A 26,088-nucleotide genomic window follows, 5' to 3' on the forward strand; every position below is an offset into this window, starting at 1 on the left:
GGCCAAACGTAAATTCAAATGGCTGATTTTTTTTTCTAAAAAATGAAAATCTGTATCAGTTTTCAAGTACACGAAATTCCAGTTGAAGGGTAATCGTTTTGTACTTACACACGGCCATTTCTCTATTAACGGCCTCGGCTCAAGAAGACCTAAAACTAATTTTATTTGAATTGCTATGGTAATTAAATTTATTAATAAGAATAGTATTTTTCAAGGTCATATTTTTTTTAAGATCGTATTTTATCAAAATCGTATTTTTAAAGTCGTATTTTTTCAAAATCGTGATTTTTCACAATTTTAATTTATCAGATTTTTTGCTCACTTGTTTATAACTTCTCGTTGAAACTGAATTTCAATCTTTTTCAATTTGATTTTAAGTTTGGCCCCTTCGATAATTTCTGCTTTCTTCAATTCTTCCATGTCCGAAGATCTGGAGATTGCGTTTGACGCATCTGTATCTCTTTCTAATCGAGGCGTTTTTGAACGTCTTAAATCGTAATCATCTTGTTGAGAGTCGTTGTCGTTACCATTCTCTTCGTTTGTTTTTGATTCGCTATCCAACCCATCACGATTGTACGATCCAGATCAATCGTTATTAGCTCTGTTCTATTCGCTGCTCAGAGTAACTCCGAGCAGAAATTTGACTTTATATATCTCGTTTTTTTCAGCTCTCATTTCGAATAAAGTAAAAAAATTGTGATTTTTGTTATCAGGGAACGACAAAGTTACTCATTTTACTCTTCCTTTTTAGGTAGTGTAAAACGAGCCGAAAAAATGAGTAAAATTTTTTGCTCGGAGCATGCTCTGAGCAGCGAATAGAATATAGCTATTGTAATCTCGTAGATCACGATTGTTTTCAGCAAAGTCATCGCATTTATCCAAAAAACAATTTTAATTTAAAACAAAACACAATTACATAATACTAAATTAAACCACACTTACATCAAATTAATGTTCACATTCACTTACACCAAATTCATAGTCACATGATACACGTCTGTGCTAAAAAGGTTGTTGATGGGAATCAAATACACCGAGTGTATATAATTTGGGAACCCTGACACATGAAATCAAAATTAGAATAGGTACATTAATTAAGTAATGCAAAATTTAGCAAAAAAACTTACGTATGACGACGACAAATAAATTTTCGGGTCCAATCTCGTAGATCACGATTCTATTTTTCTGATGAATTTGACTCGTGCCTTTGCAAGGTTGAGTTACCTTACATTAGAAGGTGAATGTGGTTTTCACGAGTGATGTGGCTGACATGATTTGTCAAATACCAAAGGGATCGGAAAATCGGCGCCGAACGGACTTTTTTCAACCTTTAATCCAAATTGATAGATGTGAAAAATTCATACCACATTTTCAAGGATTCCGCATTCGGAATTCGTAGTTCGTTCTGCATCACCGAAGCGTAAACGAAGAAAAAATTTTGAAATAACAGATGAGAATTTAAACAAATTAATGAAGTAGCAGTCATAAAAAACATTTTCGACGAACCTTCAAGCTGCTAACTGCAACTCATCCCACGCCAGCTTTTATAGTCATTTACTCTTCCGTGTGCTTTTTGTAAGCCTACCGCGTGATTATTCGTATACATCTCTATACGCGTAAAGCTACTTAGCTGAAGAGCTTTACAACGTATACCGCATAATACTGTACACACTTTCGAAATGAACGAAACAAGCTGCAAAGAGATAAGACCGAACTAGCTGGTGCAATTTTATAATCCGCTTCGACGAATAATGCCGAATGTAAATTTCTAAAGTTAAATCAACGGTGTAGATTTTACCGCATTGATAATAACCGAATAAATGTTGAAATCCTTTTCTCCGCGTACGTTTAAGAGACAAAAAGGGATTGAAAATTCACGACTTTATGTGGAGTTTGACGACGACGTCGACGAGTACCACCAACGTAACGCTTCTATGTACTACTTATTTTCTGAACGGTTGATCTTCTGAGGCCTTTTTAGTATTAACTGTTGTGAACGTAGAACCGAGTCGACGGAGAATTCCTCTTTTAGCTCGGTTTAATTACCAAGTTAGATTACAAAATTGATGTTGACGCCGATCGTGAAATTAAATGAAAACACCATGAAAGGAATTCCGTCACTCTTTCAAGTATCAACTATTTCGCCGTTTAGTGATATTAGTACGTATGTATTCGTAGATACGCTTTGTGCTGCGTACGTCCTTATTCTCGTAAGTGTAGCGTGATATCTGCGTAATTACCCCCTGTTGGAAAGCTTCGAGTACTATTGCTGTGAGAATTGGGTAAACGCGACACACGACGGCAATGGAGCGGTGTGAAAAAGTTTAATTAAAACTTTGACGTAATCGTACACACACCGCTATCATTATTTTACCGTGTCATGCGTACGAAATATTAATTTGGAAAAAAATAAGTACAAAGGTACGCTTTTAATTCACGTCAATGAAGAGTCGACGACGTCCGGACGGACGCCCGCAGACCGTGTGGAAAAATTATCCACCGTTTGCGATCTATCAGGGTGTCAAGGGTTATCAGATGGTTGGATCGGGGTAGAAGGAATGGTAGTCAACGAACGGCGCTTACCTTTGCAATTACCACCGGAACTGGAGGAGACGCGACGCTCGCGCTAATAAATTAGCCAACGATGTTTACATCGCGTAGCGTAACGCAGAAGCGTCGATTTAAAGCAGATTTACACCTGAGATAAAGCTGCATATCGCATACCGTGTGCAGAACTTGTCGATATATCCGATGGGTTCCTTTTAATTGGACAGGAGTCGAACGACAAACGAAATGCAGAAAAACTAAGTACTCGTAGTCATGAAATGCTAGAATAGTGTGTACTTGACGTCAGTGCATGTGCATTGCACATGTATTTATTTGTTGTACAAAGATAAAAATCTCTCATTTTGCTGATTGACTTCAGCAATCAGAGATCCGGCTGGGGAAGTCATTCTTCATCAATTTCTTTCTTATACTCATATTTTGGTGCATAGAATGTAAGTTCTTGATTACCCATTTATTTGGTTTGCTTGGATTAAGGTAATGTACCGGTTTCGGACCACTTTTTTTTCAAAAAATCGACAAGACGTCATTTTTATGAAACTATTCTGATTTTTTTTTTTTTTTAAATATCCCCCATTGGTAGCTACCTAATAAAATTGAGTTGATACCCAGCTTAAAAAGCATGTATTCATTTCGACTCGCGCAATATTGCGCATAGGCCAGGGAGAACTTATAGATTTATATTGTACGAGATGAATCGAATAAAATTATTATTATTATTATTATTATTATTATAAGTATAAAAGTAAGTAAGTAAATAGATACAAAAAGTCCAAAATGAACCTGGAAAATCCATGTTCAAGAAGCACTCGTACCAAGTAAGACTTTATTTATTCGATGATAAAAATTTCGTTTGAATCCAAACTTGAAAAGTGACGATGCCGCACACAGTGGGCTGTGAGCAGCTGAGCGTCCTCACCTCGTCGTCGTCTTCTTGGTCTTCATCGCCGTCAGGCGTCATCCTGGTCATCGTCTTCGCTATCCCGTTAATCATCTTCGTCATTCTGATCCTTATCGTTGCCAACGTGGCTCTCATCGTCGTCATTCTGGTCCTTGTTATCAGCGGTATTGTCTACCAGTAGATCGTTGATATCTTTCGTGGGCTTTTGTTTTTTTTCTTTCCTTATACTGCTGATCACGTGGTCGCTCGTTACCAGGAACGTTTGGAAGATATCCTCCAAATTCTTCGCTCGACTGTGGTTCCTTGAGAAGAGGCGCCTATAGGGGAGAGCGTTGGTTTTTTTTGAAAACTGAAGAATTTGAAAATTTGCTGGAGACTCTAGAATGGTTAGAAACCATCACCAATCGATTTGAAGGGCGAAAGTAGTGTACAAACCGAATATTTCAGCCTTTTATGAAAAATTGATCAAATTGGTTTTTTTTTTGAGAAATTGGCCTTTGAATTTTGAATCATCATCATTGAAAATTTACATACCTACTAAGAACTTAATAATACTGAAAAAATTAATATTTTCTAAATCATCAAAAATCTTGACTAAATTTACATTTCCCTAGTATGCCGTATTTTTCGAGAAATAACGCCACAACGAGGGCTTCAAAAATCTAAATGCTGATCTGCAATTTATTTTAAGACTAGAGCTGCACGAAAAGTTCTGATGGCGAGTTGTTTTTGAAACATTTTGTTTTTCTACGATCGCAAAGTTACATAAGCGTTGAATTCTCCCGGCGAAGGGGTCACTCCATCTACGCCATTGGTGCTCGGAGGTGCCTCGTTTGACGGAACGCTGAAGTTGTATTTTTGAAGTAAAGATGCAGTGAATAGGAATATATTAGAACGAGCTAATGTCTGTCCCATGCATCTGTGTTTTCCTGAATAAAAAATTTTAAATATTAAAAATATGAACGTTTTTTGTTACCTACGTTACGTTTTTAAACCGTTCAAAAATTCGTTTTTTACCATATCCGAAAGGTAGATAGTTATCCGGTACGAAAACTTTGCCTTCGGCGTCGATAAATCTATCTGGTCTGAATACATCAGGATCGTCCCAGAAACGCTTATTCATAAGGACACCGTTGAAATTAGCGATCACCATAGTATCCTAAAAAAAATCAGTTATTGAATTAGTTTTGTTACATTGATGAGAATATGATTAGTGATATTTATGAAGAATTATCGATGTGTACTTTGGGGATATGATAACCCTGCAGAGTGGTATCGCGAAGAGCACGATGAGGGATACTGAAAGTTCGACCCATGAATACTCGTACAGATTCCAATACAATCGATTCCACATAAGGCATACTTAAATGAAGAAAAATTGGTGAAATACGTGAAATTTATTCAGAATGGAATGAGATAAGTTAAGGTAACTTTAACTTACTTTGGACGATCGTTCAAAGTTGGCATTCTCTCTCTGCCTACCACTCGGTCGATTTCTTCCTGAGCTTTACGTTGTACTTCGGGATATAACAACATGTACAGAAAACCGAACCCGAGCGATTTACTTGTAGTCTCAGATCCAGCCATGAACATGTCCATGCAAATGGCCAAAAGTTGCGATTCTGAAAAATGTCAAAAATAAGGTTATTTACAAACCTATGGCACTTGGGGCGAAAATTGTTATTATCAGAACAAAGCTATTTTTAGGTGAATGGAGAATGTCTGGTTCCCCCACGCTGCAAGATTTAGACGCGAGGGAGTATTCCTTACTGGATTACCTCTCTCCACAACGTGAAGATAAGTAGAATTTGTGTCAATCTGAAGGAGGAGAATATCGTCAAATTATGAAATTTCCAATAAGAATTCGATAATGGATATCGACGATTTGTTTTTTTGAATACCAAATAAAAAGGCTTGAAATTCGTGAAAAGAAAAGAACTATGCTACGAGAGAAAAATAATCACTGATAAATCGTGGAAAATAAAAGCAGAAGGCATGTTCAAGAGGCGTACAAGGATAAGAACGATGAAATTGTATTTTGGAGTCAGCGAGAAAAAGCTTGTCGGATTTTGAGGAATTTTGAAAAATTGAAGAATTATTCAAAAAAGCTCTTTCAAGAGCATTATTTAAACTTTCTTTAGATGAAATTTGCCAAAAAAAAAGGTACTGCTGAAGTGCCATAATTGTGAATAGATGTAGGGTAAAGTCACCAGTAGTTGACATGATCCAGTAGTTGACACTTACGTCACAAAAATCGCCATTTTGGTGTCCCTGTGTGATTATTGAAAACACTGATTGCACTAAAAATTAATTCATACCTCGCTTATTATTGGCCGTGAGTTAGGTGATGATTATCAGTCATACTTTTTGCGTTTTATCAACTTTTATTTTCACCACGAAAATTTTGCGAATTTTTTTTGCTGAATTTTAATGGTAAGTGTTTTACAATTATTTTTCTATATCCAACAATTTTGAACATTTTGAGATGGTTATTATACCATTTGAAAGCTAATGAGATACACTTTCTTTCTAACTACTTTTGATTGATTCATAATCACATTTTCATGCTCGATAAGCCGGGTGTCAATTACAGGCGCTAAAAAATGAAAAATTCCAATAATTGACACCATATAAAAAGATGTATTTTCTAATGTTTTTTCACCATTATTTTACCGATTTATTCAAAATAGTCTGATTAAAGTACGAAATGAATATTCAAGAAGCTATAAGTGCTGTAAAGTGAATTAGAAATCACATCTATTTATATGGCGTAAATTATTGTAATTTTTCACATTCTTGAAAATGTGATTCTGATTCAATCAAAAGCAGTTAGAAAGAAAGTGTATCGCATTAGCTTTCAAATGGTATAATAACAACCTCAAAATGTTGAAAATTTTTGGATGAAAATTGTAAAATACTTTGTCAACTACTGGGGTGTCAATTATTGGAATGTCGTGTCAATTACTGGGGTTTTTTGGACACTTTTTGAAATGATCATAAAAATCTCAAAATTCCACTTACGAATGTGAAACACAAATCAAAATGTAAGGAAAACTGTGTTCTTTTAGATGTACTTACCAAAGTTTTCAAAAAAATATCAACTTGAGCTATAGATTGTTTTTTATCAAAAAGTATCAAAAATCTGTTCAACTACTGGCGACTTTACCCTACTCATTTATGTCAAAATTGTCAAAAAGGCTCAATTTTGATCAAAAATTCAAAATTCTCAAACATTTCTCATTTTAGTCAAAATGGCCATAAAAAATTTATTTTGGTGAAAATTGTCAAAAATTTCTAATTCTTGTCAGAAATTTCTAAGTGTGATCAATTGGACAACAAATTTTATTTTTGGTCAAAATTGGTCAAATTGTCAAAAATTTCTAATTTGGGTCAAAATTCTCAAAAAAATTTATTTTGGTGCAATTGTCAATAATTTTCAACTTTGGTCAAAATTGTCTGTTTAGGTCAAAACGGTCAAAAAATTTTCAGTTTGAGTCAAAATTGTCAAAAAAATTTTATGCTGTTTTTAATAGTCTTTTAAATTCGGTCAAAGATGTAACATTTTGATCAAAATTATTGTCAACATTTTTCAATTGTGGTCAGAATTGCCAGAAAATGTTTTTTTTTTTTTGTCAAAGCGTGAATTTCTAATTTTAGTCCCATAATTTCTATTTTGTTCCAAATTGTCATAAATTCCTAATTTTGGAAAAAAATTCTCAAAAAAATTTTATTTTGGTAGAAATTGTCAAACATTTTTAATTTTTGTCAAAATTGGTCAAAATTGTCAAAAATTTTTGATTTTCGTCAAAATTGCAAAAAATAGATATTAATTTTGGGAAAAATTCACAAAAAAATTCACTTTGTTCAAAATTGTCAATAATTTCCAACTTTGGTCAAATTTATAATTTTGGTCAAAACTGTCAAAATTTTTCAATTTTGGTCAAAATTGTCACCATTTTTCAACTTTGGTCACAATTGTCAAAAAATTTTAATTTTGGTCAAAAGTGTCAAAAATGTCTAACTTTGGTCCAAATAGTCAATAGTTTTCATCTTTGTTCAAAATAGTCAACAAAATTTAATTGTTGTCAAAATTGAGAGAAAAATGTTTTTTTTTTTGGTCAAAACGTCAAAAATTTCTAATTTTGGTCAAAATTGTCAAAAGTTTCCAACTTTGACCCAAATAGTCAATAATTTTCAACTCTGTTCAAAATAGTCAAAAAAAATTTTAATTTTGGTCATAATTGTCAAAATTTTAATTGTTGTCAAAATTGAGAGAGAAATGCTTTTTTTGGTCTAGACGTCAAAAGTGTCTAATTTTGGCTACAAAATGAATATAACTTATGAGCTTACCACGAGAGAACTTACCGGAAAAACTTGTTCCTTTATTTTGAGTGTGCAACATCTGTATGTAAACATCCATCAAATCACGAGGAGAATTTTGTTGGAAAGTATCTTTATGATTATCGAGTTCAGCCTACAAAAAAAAATGAATAAATAGGTAAATACAAATAAATCAAATTTTCTTTTTTTTAATCAAAGAAAGTAAGTCAGTCTACGTATAAATGAATTTGCATATACCTTGAGAAACTTCCAAACTTTTTCATGAATGTTAACAAACGATTTGTAGCCAGATTTCTCAGGAGCAACGTAACGTAAAAACGGAAACTGGCTGAAAAGCGCTCCAACCATATCAATATTTGCAAAAAGTTCGGTCAACAGAGACTGTAAACTTTTCAATTCTCTGTCTTCGGGACTGTATCTGATGCTAGCCAACATGGACCACAAAGTATTCAATACATAAACGCTGAAAGCATCTCGCATCGGGACAACGACACCGCCTTTTTTATCAGCCTCGAGTTTGAGCTTTTGATCGAACATTTCGACTAAAGATGCAGCTTCCGTTTGTACGAGATCGGACATGGTTTTCTTTCCGAAACCGAATTCTCTCAAGTGACGCATGACGAATCTACGTTGTTCTTGCCAAAACTCTTCGTCGGTTAATAGAAGTCCTATTAGAGAATACAAAGTGTGTGAATTTTTCGCATAATCGACGTTATTTTATGGAGCACACGACGTTACACAACTGCAATTATGCATTATGTGTACGTGCATGTCTATCGATTAAGTATAATATTAAGAAGTGAAACCTCTTCGTGTTCCCCATGTTCTCGTTTCGTAGAACGGTCCTTGCGGTCGTCCGTCCAGTTCTTCCTTGGTGAGCATTTCTTTGATGGCTTCGTATCCGAAACAAACTACTTGTCTGTCTTTGCCTACACGTAGGCCCACTATTGGTCCGTACATGCGAGCTAATTCGGCTGTCGCTCTGTATAGGTAACCGGTTTGATCGCGGAGTTTTTTCACCATTAGCATGCTGCCTACTATTGGAAGCCATTCGGGACCTTTGAAAAGAGTTCATGATTAGATAGAATAGGAATTGTAAATCATATGCATTTTTTAAATTTCAATTTTTGTATTTTTTTCTGAACCAAAAAAAAATCTTTCATTAAAGCTCACGAGAAAACCTCTCGAGGTGTCTGCCTTCGATTTGAACGAGATGTCAATTTTTGTGGAGCATGGTTTGAAACTTTGACGAATTTTGGTGAATTTTTGAAAATCCAAAATTGACCATTTTGGTCGATTACGCAATCCTGAAATTAATATCAACTCCTCCGAATCGAATTTCACTATTTCGAGCGATTCTGGAGCTTTCAGCGCCGTTTTCGATTTTTTCCGAGTTTTTGAAATTTCCTCAGAAAACGTAGAAATTAATTTGGGCAGCTGAAATCGAGTTATAGCTTATGCTCAGTCAAAAAAACACACTTGAGGCGTCTGCCTAGAAATCGTCCCAAATATGGATGAGGTTGAAAAAACGCACAAACTCGTTGAATGAGTCAAGAAAAAGCCACACCTCGAATTTTTTCTACTCGAGTTAATTTCCACGTCTTCTCGAGAAATTTCAAAATTAAGGAGGAATCGAAATTCGCTAGAGGCTCTAGAATGATTCAAAATTGTGAAATTTGGATTTGTAGGGTTGCATTTCGACAAGACATAGCCATTGATGCAAAATTTAAAGGGCCCACTTCGATTCAGAGGAAAGCAAGTCAGATTGAAAGATGGTGTCCTAAAACTGCCGGATCCAAAATTTCAGGTTTCAAAGTTCATTTTTAGCGAATTTTTGAGCAATTCATTATGAAAAAAAATCGCAGCCATTTTAAGGGCAGTTTTCTAAGTTTTTCATGAAATACAAATTTTTTGGAGCAAAGTAAACCAATGTGAAAAATAATTTCGGTTCACCTTATCACACATCAACAATCACTTGTCTAATTTAAGAACGTAGGTATAACTTTGGTTAGTGCTCATTGGACGCTCTCTCAGCCATTTTTAGTGATCACTGCAAAATTCCTGGAGTGTGAGTTCAAAATTGAGTATTATAAATGTTCTAAAGTTCATTTTTGACCCCCTCTACCCTTCAGATCGATTTGAAATTTCTGGAAGAAATTAGAAAATTGCTGGAGGCTCTAGAATGGTATAAAAGTGTAGCAGCTGTTGATGTGTGAGAGTTAAATTAAAATCACATTGATTCTTTTTGCTCCAATAAACCTAAAAATCGCCTTTGAAATAGTATTTTTTATAATGTTTTTCCAAAAGGTAACCAAAAATGCTAGAGCAACTTTAGGACCTGCAATTTTAGTATAGATAGGTACGCGATTTTTAGGACATGCTCTTGTGATCAAGCTTGGTTTCTCTGGTAGAAAAAATCATGGTCAAATGACCTCAATATAACGCGAGAAAAGTTCAAATTTTTTGAGCAACGTTTGACGACCTCCCCCTCACCTTCTCCAACTCGAGCTCAAAATTTTAAAAATTAAAAAAAATGATGAACCGAAAAAAATTGTTTTTTCAGCTTATAGATTCCAATTTTTAAAATCTTGAGAAGAAAATTACAAAATTGCCATTTTCAACAAAAAAAGCCGAACTTTTGAATTTGGCAAAAATGAACCATGAACTTTTTTAATGACCTTGAAAGTGATCATATGCAAGTAAGTACCTAAGGTGTCAAAATACAACCATTTTTTTTTTTTGATTGAAAAAAAATTGGAAATTTTTCTGCGTCTTACTGATGTCATTTGGCTGTGATTTTTTGCTAGGGTTCATCAAAATTTGAAAAAAGTATAAAGACAACCCACCCTAATGAATAAGTAGGTACATTTGCGAAACAGGCCGACAATGATCCAAAAGTCTTTTTTTTTTATTTTCACGTCTTTTGGAAAAATAGAAAATCGTGGCGAAGGCTTCAGAGTGGCCAGAAACGGTGAAATTTGACTCGGCGATTCTAGGATTATTTTCTGTCATTGTTTCCGAACAAGTTCTAGGTACATTTTCTAAAAATCAGCCTAGATCACCGAAAATAATAAATTTTGGATTTTTAAAAATTTGCAAAAAATCAATTTGGGCAGCTGAAATTTTGGTTTTGGGTGTTTCTGGCCATGATTTTAAAACAATCGATGACCCATTGTGCAATTTTTGTTTGATTGGCATTGAATTTGCCCATTCCTGGACGAGATAAGTTTTGACGTTTCATTCATTTTGCTGGTCAAATATGTATTTAACTGGCTTCTACTAATTAGAAACCAGGTTCATTGACTAACGTTGATTTTTTTCAAAAACACGTAGATGAAAAAAATGAACCCTCGAGATGATTTATCTGAACCTACATGTGTATTAGACGTGATTGCTCTAAAGTATCAATCTTACCTGGCGGATAATTCTTCGGTTTCCTCGTATCCAGATAAGCCAGCAAGACCAAAATTAAAACGAAGAATATCGCAGCGAACCACATTTTCAACAGCTAGGTAGTTATTCTATGCACAATAATCTTCCTGCCTGAGAACTTCACTTCCGCATGAGACCAACGTACTGCTCTAAACAGCTACCTATATATTTCAATCAACAGAATAAAATGTACAAAATAAAGGTTAGTCATCCATCTTCAAGCACGACCCGATACTCATACTCGTATTCCAAAAAATTTTGGTAAAAAATATATTCCAAGTTCAAATTCCACAAAACGCAACGATACTCATACTCGTATTCCAAAAAATTTTGGTAAAAAATATATTCCAAGTTCAAATTCCACAAAACGCAATGTCCAGAGAAAGTGAAAGCAGACAAGAGGACTAGTTTCATAATCCGTATTCCCCTTCCGTTTATTCCCTCTTTTCTCTCATCCGATATAACGTAATCGCCGAGATGTTTACTGTCAAATATCGAGAATAGGTATGTTGTTTTATTACTTGCATATCCTCTTTTCTTCGCACTACGCAACTAGTACCATTTTCTTACGTTTAGTCAATTTTGTTACGCAATTCGATGCACCTAGAACCAGTTTCTATCTATTTCCTACGTCTCCTCGTCGGCAATTAGGTTGCTATAAGCCTATGTTATTTTGGACCCGTTTCTAAAACAAAAAAAATTCCTATCTGTAGAATTTGGGAAATGTGATGGAGACCGCGTTGCTACCTAGTTGAAACAATGTATTAAAAAGTGCATATGTACGATTTATGACGTAGGCATTCGTGTCCATCGAGTAGCATTATTATGTAACTCAAAAATTGTAAATGCACGCTTGCAAGAATGAAAAAAGTATTTTCAATAATGCACCTGTGCATACAGATTTCAAACAATTATATTAATTGGATCGTGAAACTTTTGCATTGATATTCTGCCCACCTGAAGAGTAATTAAAGGGCAATAAATAATACAGCACGTGGCTACGTGACTGGGTGCCCGAAGTGTTAATTAGAATGAGTCATTCAAGTTGCAAGTTGAGTTTGCCAGATTGTAATTTTTTTTATCCAATATGAGATGAGTACCCGAGGCAAAAGGCCAAATCTTGATAAAAGTGCCAAAATTTGACTTAGTCTCAATCATTCATTTTGTATACCTACCTATTTTATCAAAAAAAAAAAAAAAAAAAAAAAAAAACCAAAACTAATGAAAAAACAATATTTTTTATTTTGGAGTACGTAATGATTTTTTGATCTATGTGATCAAAAGATAATGTTTTTTCCCCCTCAAAACCATTGATCAAATTTGAAAAATATTTAGATCGGAAAAGCTAATTTCTCTAATTAAAATAAGTGTTATTTCACTTTTCAAATTATAAATTTTCCAAAGCTTTTACTCTCACTCCTTTTTCATTTTTTTCATCAAATGAGGAGGATAGGTACTCTGTCCAAGTTTCAAGTTTGACTTGATATGTGATAGATAACCTACTTATTATATGTAGATTTTTTTTGCATCATCAACTTTATTCAAAGTCTTAAAAAAACCTGACGAATTTCTGCTGCAATGATTCCGTAATAAAACGTCGAAAATCAACCGAGTAACTTCGATAAAATCGAATTTGTATAGATAAAAATTACACATTAAACGTACCTATCGTGAAAAAAAACCGCAACAACATAAAACCAATGAACTCTCTATTAAACAAATTAATACACGGATCGGCAAATTGAACCTCGACACTAAATCGGAAGCTAGATCATCGTTGATCATTGAAGCACTAAAAACAGTGATACCCCCCCCCCTTTTGAAGTAACTTCCATTTTTTCCAGCGCCCATCCCAACCTCTCCGGTATTTTAATTTGTTTCAACTTTCACCCGCGTACGTCGTCTGTACAAAAACAGAATACCTACGATCGTGTGATCTTCATTACGTTGATTTTTTGTCATTCACTCGGCATCTTGATCCATGTAGGTGAATAGGTGATATAATTTAGCCGAATTTCGACTTCCTCTCCGCCGCCTGTCGTCACCCTTAATTTTACAACGTGTACTGCGAATTTGTAATAATACGATTTCTGCAGGACGTTAAAAATCAATTTTATCTGTCTGGGCTTTGAAAAATGTTAGACGAATCAGTTTCAAAGATATATTACAAAATCCTATCGAAGTAAAAAGTGCTTGGTAATCATTGTAAGATAGAAACACTCGAATCTATCAGGTATTGAAAATAAATTCGGAAACTGGGCCAAGCTTGGTGGGAACTTTTCGGCTCGCACAGAGTGTGCCTTCCTACTCGTCGGTCCGAAATAACTATTTAAGGCAGAATCAAAACAATGTTAGATCTGTACTCGTCTAAATTAGATTAAAAATGTAGAAATCGATTTTATTGCCAAAAAAAAACATGTTTTTTCATTTCAGTCATTCAAAAGGAATATTTTTTAGTAACTGCAGCTTCTCCTTTATGTTCATTCGCCCCAGCTGACTCAGCGTAATTGGACAGGAGTAATTTTCGAAAGTCATTGATACAGGGTGCATGTATGGTAGCCTTAACCACCGTAGTTATTTTGGCTGCATGACGAAGGGGTTAATAAATGTTATGAATACATTTAGTACCTTTCATAGCGCCTGATGAATTATTTTGAAAAATCTGCCCATATGGTATGACGAAGCACCTGTTCGTTGCTTGACTTACTGGTGTTGATTAAGCCTTCGTATTCGCGTTTTACCACCAATCTGGACCAGTCGAAAAACCTATCGCGGTTTTAACCCTCCTGTATATTTAAAAATGTCGACGTTATAATCGATTATTCTTATCTATTTTGAAAATATAATAAAAGATTCGTCACACCCTTGACGAATTGTGCAGGGTGAAATGCGAACGGGTTAATAGAAAGTGCAACGTTGTGTAAAGTACCCGCTTAATTTGCTAGGGTGTCGGGTGTTGCGTTGATGGATTCATGAATGAACAGTTTGGTTTTGTATGGTGCTACTGAATGGTTACTCGACTTGTACGGTCATTTTATTTGCCTTTTTTTGAAAATATTTTTTGAAAGGAGGTATATCTGCGGTGCTACAATCTCGAGATCAACACGTGAGAAAAAGAAATGAGAAGATGAGCTAAAATGTTCTCTTTGTTTTCCATATTGTGGACTCTCCAGGGGATATTTTTGAACCCTATACTTATAACATTGTAGCACAGAAGATCGCATGACAAGCTCGAAACAGTCGCCAGTGGCGGTAACGGCGACTTACCCATGCTGTTGCGGCCACCGCGATGTACCTAACCGAGTTAAAAACCAACAGCCGGTCAGCCATCCACACCCACTACTCGTCCGCAAGGAGTCGTTCAAAAGTCGTAAAAATTTGTGTTATCATATGTACGCGCGGGCATGTAAATAGCTGGCGTTCAAATGAGCGAAATTTTATGTTACGATCGAGAGTCCTATTCTTTGCAAACGAGCGCGGTAAGTTTATTAAATTGAAAAGTTCGATTAACGAAAAAGGGTTTGGAAAATAAGGGGTAGCGTGTAAATAACAAATAAAACTAAAAGGTAAATTGGATGACCATCCCTGGTGGCTCATTATTTTTGGATATACTCTTGCATTTGCGCTGCGAAAGTGTTGTTTTTCTGTGTTCCGAAATGATAGGGTAGTGGTAGAGGTGCCATTGCTGGCGAGCCCTCGGCGATACGAAATTTTCTTAATTAAACAATGCGATATGTAAGTTTAGTTGTATGGTGGGTGGGATGCTTAGGTAGGTTTACGTATGTGCGAATGTAAATTTTGCGTCCCATTTTTGAGAGTCAGGTACCGTCAACTGGGATGATTCGAATAGATATTCGCAGTTTTTGGTTGAAAATGAAGTGTTTGAATTAAGCCAAATAATCTGGCATATTTTTTTTGTAAATCTTTAGTCCTTCATCTATCGATTTTCATGATACAAATGTTTTCAACATGTTTTTACTTAGCTGTCCGATTTACCCACCCCCTATCTCCCATTCCGCAGTGAAATGCAAGATTCTTTACAGAAAAATGTAAAAAACAATCAATTAAATCATTAAACAAGCATTGGTGGCGACTTATTCGTTTAAACAAACAAATTTTTTTCAAGTTTTGATTATGTCTCAGGTTCTTGGCAAATAATGTTGAGTGAGTAATTGAGTACTCAAAAAATTTTGTGGTTTTGAAATTTAGGAGAGAGAAATGAGCAGAGGCGAAATCTGAGGAAAAAGGAAGAATATTTCAACAGTGTCGATAATTTTTCCACAAGCCAATAAAATGCTAAGAAGATAATTTTAAAAAAACAAGAAGGATTTTACCTCATCTTTTATCCTCGTGTTGGCCGGTTTTGTAAACGATGGTTTTGGTAAGCTCCTTTCACTCCTATGGCTGAATCCGAACATGAGTTCGCCACAAAGATTCTCTTTTGTAAAAATGAATTTTAATTATAATTTTCATTGAATAACTTGCAATGCAACATATTCTAATAGATGCTAGTTGAAAATACATGATACCTTACTTACTCCAAAGCAAAAAGGATGGAAGTCCATTTTTTTTTTAGAATTTTGAGATTTTCACCTCATGGAAAGCTCTTGAAAACCTCTTTCCAATGATGTTAAAATCGAGAAAAAAGGGCTTCCATCCTGTTTGCTTTGGAGTACAGAAATTCTCGTCGACATATGAATTTAAAAAATGACAATCAATAAAAATAATAATAGGACCATTTCCGACGACTTCGGTCTTGGTTTACTTTAAATTAATATTTCTTTCCTCGTTCGAATCGCACGAGGGAAGTATGAAAGTTGAATTGAAATACCTTACGGTAGCTTTTGATCTTTAAATAATACCAGAAACCATTGTTATATTCCCACCTACTTCTCGATCTATATTGCCGAATTGAAATTAAAAGATCAAAGAATCCTATCTTTTTTCTCTTCATTTTTTTTATTCGCGCGTAGTTTTTTCGATTTGCTATATTTTTCGAGTTATTACTTCCTTTAAATTCTCTAAACAAGAGGGAAACGACATTATTCTGCATTATCATTATAGTCTATGTCGTGTAATCGTGTAGTAGTAGGTATTCTCCGTATGGTACTATTGCGAACAGTTTCGTTATCCTTTTTCTTTTTTATTCTACGATTTCAGTGTCGTCTTTTGTGTGATTCTTTCTCCCTCCCTTTGGGGCGCATTTTTTTACTTATTGGGTTTTATAATCGGAGAACGGAACAATTACGAGGAGAAATTGAAACTCGTGTGAGACTAACGTTTAGACCTAGACGAGAGCATTTCTGATTATAATTCATTTATTGCACAAAATAATCATCCCAAATTGTTGGATGACACTGGCTTTCCCATCATACAGTGAACTTAGATAGGTGATGATGACTCCAGAAGGTGCAATTCCAAGCATACAAGTACAATAATCAAAATACATTTGAATCGTTACAGTCAATAAAGATGGCTCTAGGTAGTGCTGCCCTCTTATGTCGATAATAAGAAGTTGCACAATGTTGATGACGAAGCCGTCTTGTTTCAAGAGAAAAATTGTGAGAAAAAACAACGTCGATTTGGAATCAGAATTACTATATCTAACGTTCGAGTTTTGATACTAAAATGAAAAATGTAGAACGAGACTATGAGATAAGAAATTTCATTTCGCAAATTCATTAATTCTCTTCCCGTGTTTTTTCCTTTTTTCAAATTTAGAAATATTTCTTCGTGTCGTAAATATTGCATTAATGGAAAAAAAAATCTTGAAATATTTCGGCTATAAATTTTTGATGACGCTGTTTATTCAAATTCTTCACCTTCTTTTATATAAAGCACTTTAATTTTCTCAATTCTTGAAAGAATATTTTTACGACTTAGGGGATGAAATTATTGCGGCGTTTCTTTTTTTACGATTAGCGTTTTGTATTCAATTTATTCGTATTTTTTTTCCTTCGTTGTGAGTACTATTAGAGAGAAGTGATGATATAGTAAATAATTGATAACTTAGGTTACTTACTTGACGTGGAATTAAGATATCGTACTTATTTTCATTGTTTTCGCTGATGAAATCATTTTCTGTATGTCCTATTCGGCTGACTTTTTGATATGTATTTTAACCCAACTGCAACACATGTGCCTAAGAATGACCATGAAAAAACAATTCTTTTCAAATGCTTTTGATGTACCTACCTACCTATCTTCTGCTGAGATTTTTTTTTTTTGCAAAATACTCGGGGTTATTCTAAGAATATGTCTTCATTTCCGTAAACTTTCCAATTTTCTTCTGTAAAATATTGTTGATCTTTTTAGCATTCTCGCTTCCATTACGAAACAATAAATGGGGAAAAAAGAAGCGGTTATCACGATAAAGTAATCTTATTAAGTCCTTTCTTAACTGACATTTCGACGTAGATAACTAAAATAAACAATTGAAATAATCCACCACGCGTGGTTAATTAAAGCGAATGAAATCCTGACGCCATAAAGTCAAGTTATCAACATAACCTTTAATTGTCTTCTTCATCGAGTAGTTATCTTGATTTTACTCCCAAGTGTTTTACGATGTTCTTTACGATGTGGCAAAAGTTTCCTTTCGCGATTTCAACCAACAATTAACAATTACTTGGCTCGCATGATTCGCCTCCATCTTGTTTAGTTCATTAATTATATAGATCGCAAGCAGTGATCATGACCAAGTTTTGATGAAGACTGAATTGATTGCCGCAAAAACGCAGTGTGCTGCCTGGAAGGTGCCCATTTGTCTAGCCTTCGTGATGGTGTAGAATCCACTGCTCATGCTCTGGAATAATATGTATTTGAATGTATAAAAAACGAACTTATACGTTAATTGTGAAACTGATCATTTACAAGCATACTCTCTAAATTTAAAGCAGTCAAATTTCACTGCTTAGCAGTCACGACATTTTGTCTTTTTAAAGCAGTAGTTTTTTTTACTGCAAAACAGTGAAAAATTATTGAATTGGTCAGTCAAAATGATTTTTTACTGACCAATTCAGTAATTTTTCACTGTTTTGCAGTAAAAAAACTACTGCTTTAAAAAGGCAAAATGTCGTGACTGCTAAGCAGTGAAATTGACTGTATCAAATTTAGAGAGTACCTCTAAGAGAGCATCTAGCGACTGCTTCGACGCCTTCTCCAGTTCGTCAAAAGTGAGAACGCCGTCGTCGGACGCAGCTAACGCACCTCTATAAATGATCAGCAACTAATATCTCCAGGAAACGAAGTACCTAAATTTCCTCAAAATGACCAACCAACGAGATTTTATTTCAAAGTTGATTATGACATGTGTGCCTTCTGAAATTGACTTCATGGAAAATTGTTGTAATTCCTTCTATAAACTTCATGTATAGAAATTTTGTTTTAAACTCTTTTGATTTACATGTATTTTCTAACCAGTTTCGTAATTGTTCTCGATCTTTTTCGTTTTTTACTTTCAATATCGGAGGAATAACTATTATTCTTTTTCAGAGGACGTTTATTCATGTATCTAAACAGTGTTGAGGTGTTTCCTTCTCTTTCAGGTCGTTTGTGAAAATTTTGCTACTCATAGCTAGGGTTATTGCAAACATTTTTCTTGAACAATTACCTAGCTTTTGAAACTTATGTAATCTTTCAGTTTTTTAAATGAAAATATGTCATGCTAACAAAAAAAATTAAATTTCATGGATTTTCAGACTTTTCTGGTCTGATATCTCCCAGAGAATCAAAACGATTGAATTATCAATTTTTTATTTGTAAATGCAACACTAACAGTAACATTTTTCATCTAGGATGCATTTTTAAAAAGTATTTGATTTAAGGGAAATTTTTGGAATCTGGCTGGGGTATCCGGCTTCCGGGACGGCACTCATAGCGTACGTCGACTGTCGAGTGACTTTTCATAAATGCAAAATGCAACCATATCCGATCACATTATTCACATTTGATGATTTCTCCTACAGGTTATAAGATGAGCAATCATAATTAAAATTTGAAGAAATCATCAATGTCATCTTATGAAAGGTCGCACCCTAGTATTGAATATTAATTTATCAAAGGATGCGGTGGTTGCGAACTGCAGCTATTTTTTACTCACCAACAATACCAACATTGTTCTTCACTTCTACCCAATTCGCAATTCAGCTTTCAATTGATAGAGTATTTTAAAAAATGTTTAACATACTCTTAATTAGTTCATCTGTTCCGTCAACAGGATTGGAGAGCATATAGTTCACACTAGAATTTCGAGCTGTTGTACCGGCTTCTTCATTATCATCAGTCGGAGGTCTCCTTTTTACATTGCTTTTCATAAGTGAGGTTGCAAGATATTTTATTTGCTTTAACCGATCAGTTGCCAATCTGGCGATACTCTGTGAACATGGACTGTTGTTTTGTTGGTCACCTGTAATTCTATTTTGACATTTGAATTTGCACTCCTTATCAGGATTCCCCGATTTTTTTCTTTCGCAGCTACATGTATAAAGCTATTTGAATTGAATTCAGGGCGAAATTTCCCATAAGGATTCATCAAGAAGTTGTTATTTTCGAAAACAATGACGGTAACGCGAAATGGTTTCCAGGTATCGATGTTAGGCGCCGTCGCCAGCATCCCCGTGTCCAGCTTGATTGGCTCCGCCATGTCCGGCTTGATCGATTCCGCCGTTGCCTGCGCCGCCGTTTAAAAAATTATATGTACAAGTTGCCTATCTTTAAAATCTATGGGGCATTCGAGATTTGAAAAAAAATTGCGAAAAACGTATTTATAACCTTGGGAGTGGGTAATACTTTGGAAAATGAGCAAATTTCGTCATTTTGAATTTTTGCCCAACATTGAATTCGAAATTGAAGGAGCTTTCAATTTCAAATTGTAGGCAGAAATTGTTCATTTTCCAAAGTACTACACATTCCCAAGGTCAAAAACGCATTTTTCTCAATTTTTTTTCAGGTTTCCAGCTCCTTTAATTTCAAAGTTGAGAAAAAATTCATAATAACAAAATTTATTCATTTTCCAAAGTGCTATCCATTCTCAAGGTCAAACATACGTTTTTCACAATTTTTTTTTCAAAGCTCGGTGCCCCTTGAATTTGAAAAATCGGCAACTTGTACAAGTAAATTTTTTTAAAAAGTGGTACCTGGTTTTATCCAAATCCAAAGTTTTGATACCGACTCACCAGACACGCTGCGCCAATCAATGTAAAGTGAAAATTCATCACTTACCTACTCAATTCAAATTGGCTTATTATCAACTAAGCAGTTTTTTAACACTTACGTTTCTATCGATTTTGCATGATGATCAGCCCATTGCATGTGTGTGGCCTTTGTACAGGGTGACCAACAAGTAGTTTAAGTAGAAAAATGCTTGCCAAAAATTACCTAATTAAGTTATCCAAAAAATTCAAATTGCTATGTCACCCTTGGTCCATTACTGTTCAAACACCTACCATCTTGAAAATTTTCTGTTGTTTTAAAATTTATAGTGAGACAATAATTTACTCATTAATTTGAACATTGAAATCCGAATCATTGCCCCTTCAAATTTCAAGTTAGGCAAAAACTTTACATGCGGTTTTTGTTTCTTTTATGGACTACTTCTGAAGTATTTTATTATTTTAAAATTCCGCGAAATTCGCTAAATTATCAAGTTTTCAAGTTGGCAGCACTGCGTTCCCAAAACAAGCCTTGCTTCGGAGAAACCAAAGACGTTGCTTGTGTAGCTCCTAAACGTACTGCATTTATGCAACCCTCCGAGCTTCTCACAGTGCTTATTACTCTTAGAAACGAATTCTGATTTTTACTTTAACTATTTTTTGGTCACCCTGTATTTTAATCTATAGATAGTTAGATGATCTTTAGCAATGGCGTTAGATATTGTGAAAAAATGACAATCAATATGCTCAGTAAACCTGTAAGGGTGAAATGCAGAGAATTCATCAATTGTTGGTTGCGAATTGCCACATTTCCAAATTGTACTCGTCGTACTACATAATAAAGTGAGTAAGAACATTCCAAGACTCAATCTGTGTAGTTGTGAAAACACCAACAAGAGTATCCCGTCTATACATTTTCTTCATCCCTTTATATCATTAAACAACAATTATTTCTTGTCATAATCCATTAAAGGTACCGCTCAGTTTACCCAACGTTATAAATACTAGCGCCAAACGAAAAGAAAACACGGATTGTCTCCCAAAGGCAAAATAACGATCGCCGATAATCCGCCTCACCCTGCTTCTTGTATGTACGTGATACACCGCCTTACAGCATTGGATACTCGATACGTTTCTTTCCAAATTATATAATACAGGAGATTGAAATCTGTGCTGTCCCTTTTTTTTATTCTCTTTTTCAGCAGCATCTCTACTCGAGAGTCTACATTCTGGCAAAAAATACAAAAATACATAATGTACTCGAATCCCTAAACGTAATCATAGTCGACTCGACTCTCGAATAGTTTACTTCAATACTCTCGAGATTTTTTTCTCTTCATTCTTTCTGTAGTGGAACACAGCCCTGTGTGACCATATTGGCGGCATTTTCCAAACACGGGAGGTCTTCCCCATCCGTAACTAAGTATCTCGTAAATTGATAAATAAATACTCGACTGTAAAACACACCGTTTTTCTTAATTCTATCCCTATATCGCGTTTGTAGTATTCTTTTTGCCCATAAGTTTGCGGATGGTGACATTATTAATCCTTGAACACCAACACGAATCTAGAACAGCGCAGAAACTGTATTACATAGATGTACAATACTATTCGTTTCGTCTTGTATCAGGTATGCCAGACATCCTTGCCCTTGGCTTTGAAATTTGCCGAGGTGCTCTTTTAGAACTGTGTCAAAGTTATTGAAAATGATATTTTTTCTACTTGAAACCAACTCAGGCTGTGTGTCGTTGCAGGGAACTAAGTCAGCCTTAATATGGTAAATTTGCGAAAGATCTAATAGTATCTAGATGAGAATTAATCGAAATCTTTTATGTATTTTCTGACAAGCTCGCTTGGTGTAGTTGGATTGGAATGAATTAATGGGAAAAGGAATCTAGTTACGAGAATATTAATAAAACGATTTAGCCGAATTAAACGACTATGCGATTTAAACGATTTGGCTGAACATCTCTATCTAGATTATATTAACAGCAGCGAAACATAAATTATAACCTGGAGATTGGAATAAACAGCTGGCGGATACGTTCCTTTTCCCAGAGTTGCATAACGGTGTCTCTGAGATACCTCCGAACCTCAGAGTCTTTTAATCTTTCGAATATTTTACCAATTGTAGGTAGTAAGGTGATCCATTCAAACGTACTAACCTCCCCAAACCTACAAAGAACACCTTCTTCTGCTCAAAACAATGCTCCGGACACACTTTCCCCAGGTATTGTTGATGGTCCATAAATGCGTTAAAAAATTGTCTAATTTCTCTTTGCTTCACCGCACTCAACGGAGGATGATAGTCCTTCAACAAAAGTAAGTTACTTAATAAGTAATTCAGCTTCGCTCAAACTGAACAAAGGTCCGAAGAAAAATTTAAAATCGCTCAACGAACTTGGACTTGAATTCTCTAATCTTAACTTCCATTACGATATTTGGCCGAACATCTCTATCTAGATTATATTAACAGCAGCGAAACATAAATTATAACCTGGAGATGTTCCTTTTCCCAGAGTTGCATAACGGTGTCTCTGAGATACCTCCGAACCTCAGAGTCTTGTAGGTCGAATGGAAAAGCTGGTCTGTTGATATCGTACATGTGACACATGGTAAAGACGTGCTCCGCCGTCTCATGCTCGCCGCACTCGCAGTATTTATTGTCGGATCGTTTCAATTGGTAAAGGAAGTGACGAAAAGCACCGTGTCCCCTAAGAGATTGCACCGAGTAGAAATCAATTAGATCGATAGAAGGTGAGTCTGATACGTTCTATAACAATGGATAGCTAACTAGTTACACTTTACAGTTATAAGTTAAAATAATTAATTGAACATGGTACAATTGTAACAAAATTAATATTTAAACAAGTGGTGAATTAATGGTGAATTAATGAATTAACTTACGAATTACGGTACAACTTACAATATTGACTACAAAAATTGATTGGGTTTATAATTGATAATTCGTCGCAAATTAATATGTGATAACAAGAACTTAATAACTTTGAAAATTGATTACCTAATTCACAATTGGACAAGTTATTAGTATGGTTGATATAATTATATTGGATAATTAATTGCAATAGCAATTTCTCATGGTAAATACAATACAATTGATAAATGAACAATGAACATCTAATGTTACATAACGAGATTGGGAATTAATACCCCAAGGTGGTTGAAGGAGAAAAAACATCACGCCACATCCACCAATGGATGGAATATTACATTGTTCTAAACTCAATGTATTGAGAAATAGAGAAACGTGTACCATATTTGTGAGTAAATGTGGCAATTTTACCTTGAAAACAATCACATATTATAATATTACAGTGAATATTTACCTATATTATGTAAATTCTTACCAAATCGATCTTTAATATTGAATAATGTACGTTTAGAACCACTATTAAAAGTTCAAAACTCGCGATTGGTGACTACCCCCAGGGATGAAAAGCCTTAAAATGAAACTTCAGCTTTTGGCTTTTAGCTTGAAATTTCAAAATTGAAACTTTTGGGTTTAGCTTTCGGCTATCTCGATTTTTAAGGCTTGCTTTAGCCAGACTTTCGGCTTCCAAGGGCTTTTCCTTACATTTTCAATTCAACAGCTTTCAGCTATATTTCATTAAGCTTTTAGCTTTTAACTTTTGGCTTTAAGCTTTTGACTTTAAACTTTTAGCTGATACGCCATCAATTTACAACAAAATGGAATTGAAAATTAGATCAAGTACATTGATTTCATAATTAGTGATAGTGGAGAATATTCATTGCTAGAATTATTTTCCTTTTTTTTTTCATTTCACTAAATCACATTAAAATAAAATTGAATGAAATTTTTTCATTTTTTTGTTTCTTCTGAATTTAGAGAATTCAATTCTGCAAAAAAGCCTTTGAAAAAAGCCAAAAGAATGAAACGTTTGGCTAGCTTTCGGCTTGGAAATAATGAAACTTGCAAACTTTTAGCTTTTGGCTAAGTGCGAAAATCTGCTCGGCTTTCAGCTTTCAGCTTTAAGCTTTCGGCTAGCTTTTCATCCCTGACTACCCCTTTAAAAGTAGCCCTCTTTCCAGTATTCTGTTTCAGCAGAATTTTGCTTATACAGTTGTTTTCGTAAACCGGGGATTTCATATACACTTACACTTCTTCATACCTATAAATGAATACCAATACCACAATTTAAAAATAATCAATACATACTACAAAACCTTACAATAAAATACTAACCACGTTATTAAATCCGTACGATTCTCTTCAATACTAATCATTTTACCAGAAATTTCTTTTTTCCTCGATGTGGTAACTGCATGTTATTGGCACTACAATATGATTTTACCGATTCCCTTGCTTCTTTACCTACCAAATCACTTTCAAATTGTAACCATACTCTAATTACAGTTGGATTTTTGTCAGTATGAGAGAAATCAATATGTTTTAAAATTCCTATTGCACCATTTACTAACCCATCTGGAATATCAATATTATTAGTAATCATATAATTAATGTTTTCGCATAGTTTTAATTGATAGGGTAATCCATGTGTGTATCTGCACATCTACGATCATACCTACATATTTCACTTTGCATTGTTTTTTGATAACTTAAATGTTCGGGAATCTTTCGAATTGTGCCAGCATAAATCTTGATAAAAGTTGCTGATTCAGCATTAGTATCTTTCAAAATGGATAATGGTGATTCAGTTTAACATCAATATCAATTAATCGATACATTCGTTTCGCCAAGGATGAAATGTGTTCACGATAAAAATTATGAACATTTTGCTCTTTTGAATAATTAATGTACTTAACGGATAAGTTTACTTTTGCTTCGTTTCTTTACAAAACCATCCTCATTTTGTAATTCAAAAACATCACCACTCAAAATATTTTCATTACCATCACTATTGAAAATATCATTCTCGTTATCAAATTCATTTGTAAAATGTTTTCGTTTTTACAAATGCATCTCTACTAGAATTTGATAATTTTTCAAGTTGGTCGTTTGATTTCAGTAAAATGTATGTACTCTTTTTTCAGGAAGATTTGTGTTGATAAATTCACAAACTCTAGAAGATGTACGTAAATGCATACCTAAGATGTAATATACTGCCTCTTGTTCACAAAATTCACTTTTGTTTGAAAATTAATTTCCTGAAGCCCAAAACTGTTCTTTTAAAGTAAAATGTCCCTTATTTATACTTTAACATCTGGGAAGTAATGAGGATGAGCCCTGCTCATTTTTGCTTACATAATTACCTAAATATTGCGCTACTGAATAACAATCTGTAACGAATTGTATGTTCATATTGAAATTAAATAAATATGTGCAATGCCAATTCATTGTAATTGAGGAAAATTGAATGGCCTTGAAAATAGCATATACCAAGGTGTGGAAAAAAGTTTATATGAACCAAATTGTACATTGCCGTAGTAAAGATAATTTTTTTAAAATTTAAAGTAAAAATTCAAAAAATTTGACTTCTTTTAAAATTTTGAGATTTTTCGAATTTTGCTTTTTTCAAAAAGAAATTCTCATTGCTATGGCAAGAAACAAAAGACATGGCATTGTTATATTGCCTGATGTTGTCTCTGAAATTTTTGGAATTTTTCAATATCCTCAGTAAACAGTTCTTTCATTTCGTCTAATAATTGTATTTTAAATGTGGGAGGAGCCTAACCTCACCACTGTAGCAATAAAGA

General features: G+C 34.4%; 1 protein-coding gene across 1 annotated transcript; it reads right to left on the bottom strand.

Annotated features, from left to right (window-relative positions):
- Positions 1-3,270: 3,270 nt before the first annotated feature.
- Positions 3,271-13,034, bottom strand: LOC135840943 (probable cytochrome P450 303a1). Its single transcript, XM_065357702.1, has 9 exons — positions 12,905-13,034; positions 11,222-11,400; positions 8,614-8,865; positions 8,045-8,475; positions 7,832-7,940; positions 4,908-5,088; positions 4,711-4,828; positions 4,484-4,625; positions 3,271-4,395 (listed from the first exon to the last, which is right to left on the bottom strand). The coding sequence occupies exons 2-9, from the start codon at positions 11,304-11,306 to the stop codon at positions 4,214-4,216; spliced, it is 1,500 nt and encodes a 499-aa protein (XP_065213774.1). The 5' UTR covers positions 11,307-11,400; positions 12,905-13,034; the 3' UTR covers positions 3,271-4,213.
- Between the last annotated feature and the right edge of the window lie 13,054 nt (positions 13,035-26,088).

This window comes from Planococcus citri, chromosome 3 (assembly GCF_950023065.1).
Source record: "Planococcus citri chromosome 3, ihPlaCitr1.1, whole genome shotgun sequence".
NCBI classification, from domain to species: domain Eukaryota; kingdom Metazoa; phylum Arthropoda; class Insecta; order Hemiptera; family Pseudococcidae; genus Planococcus; species Planococcus citri.

Excerpts from the sequence above, each read along its gene's own strand:
- LOC135840943 (XM_065357702.1), bottom strand. The coding sequence starts at position 11,306 with ATGTGGTTCGCTGCGATATTCTTCGTTTTAATTTTGGTCTTGCTGGCT. Across the intron at positions 7,941-8,044 it reads AAGTTTGGAAGTTTCTCAAG|GCTGAACTCGATAATCATAA; the intron begins GTATATGCAAAT and ends TTTTTTTTGTAG. Across the intron at positions 5,089-7,831 it reads TAAAGGAACAAGTTTTTCCG|AATCGCAACTTTTGGCCATT; the intron begins GTAAGTTCTCTC and ends GACATTTTTCAG.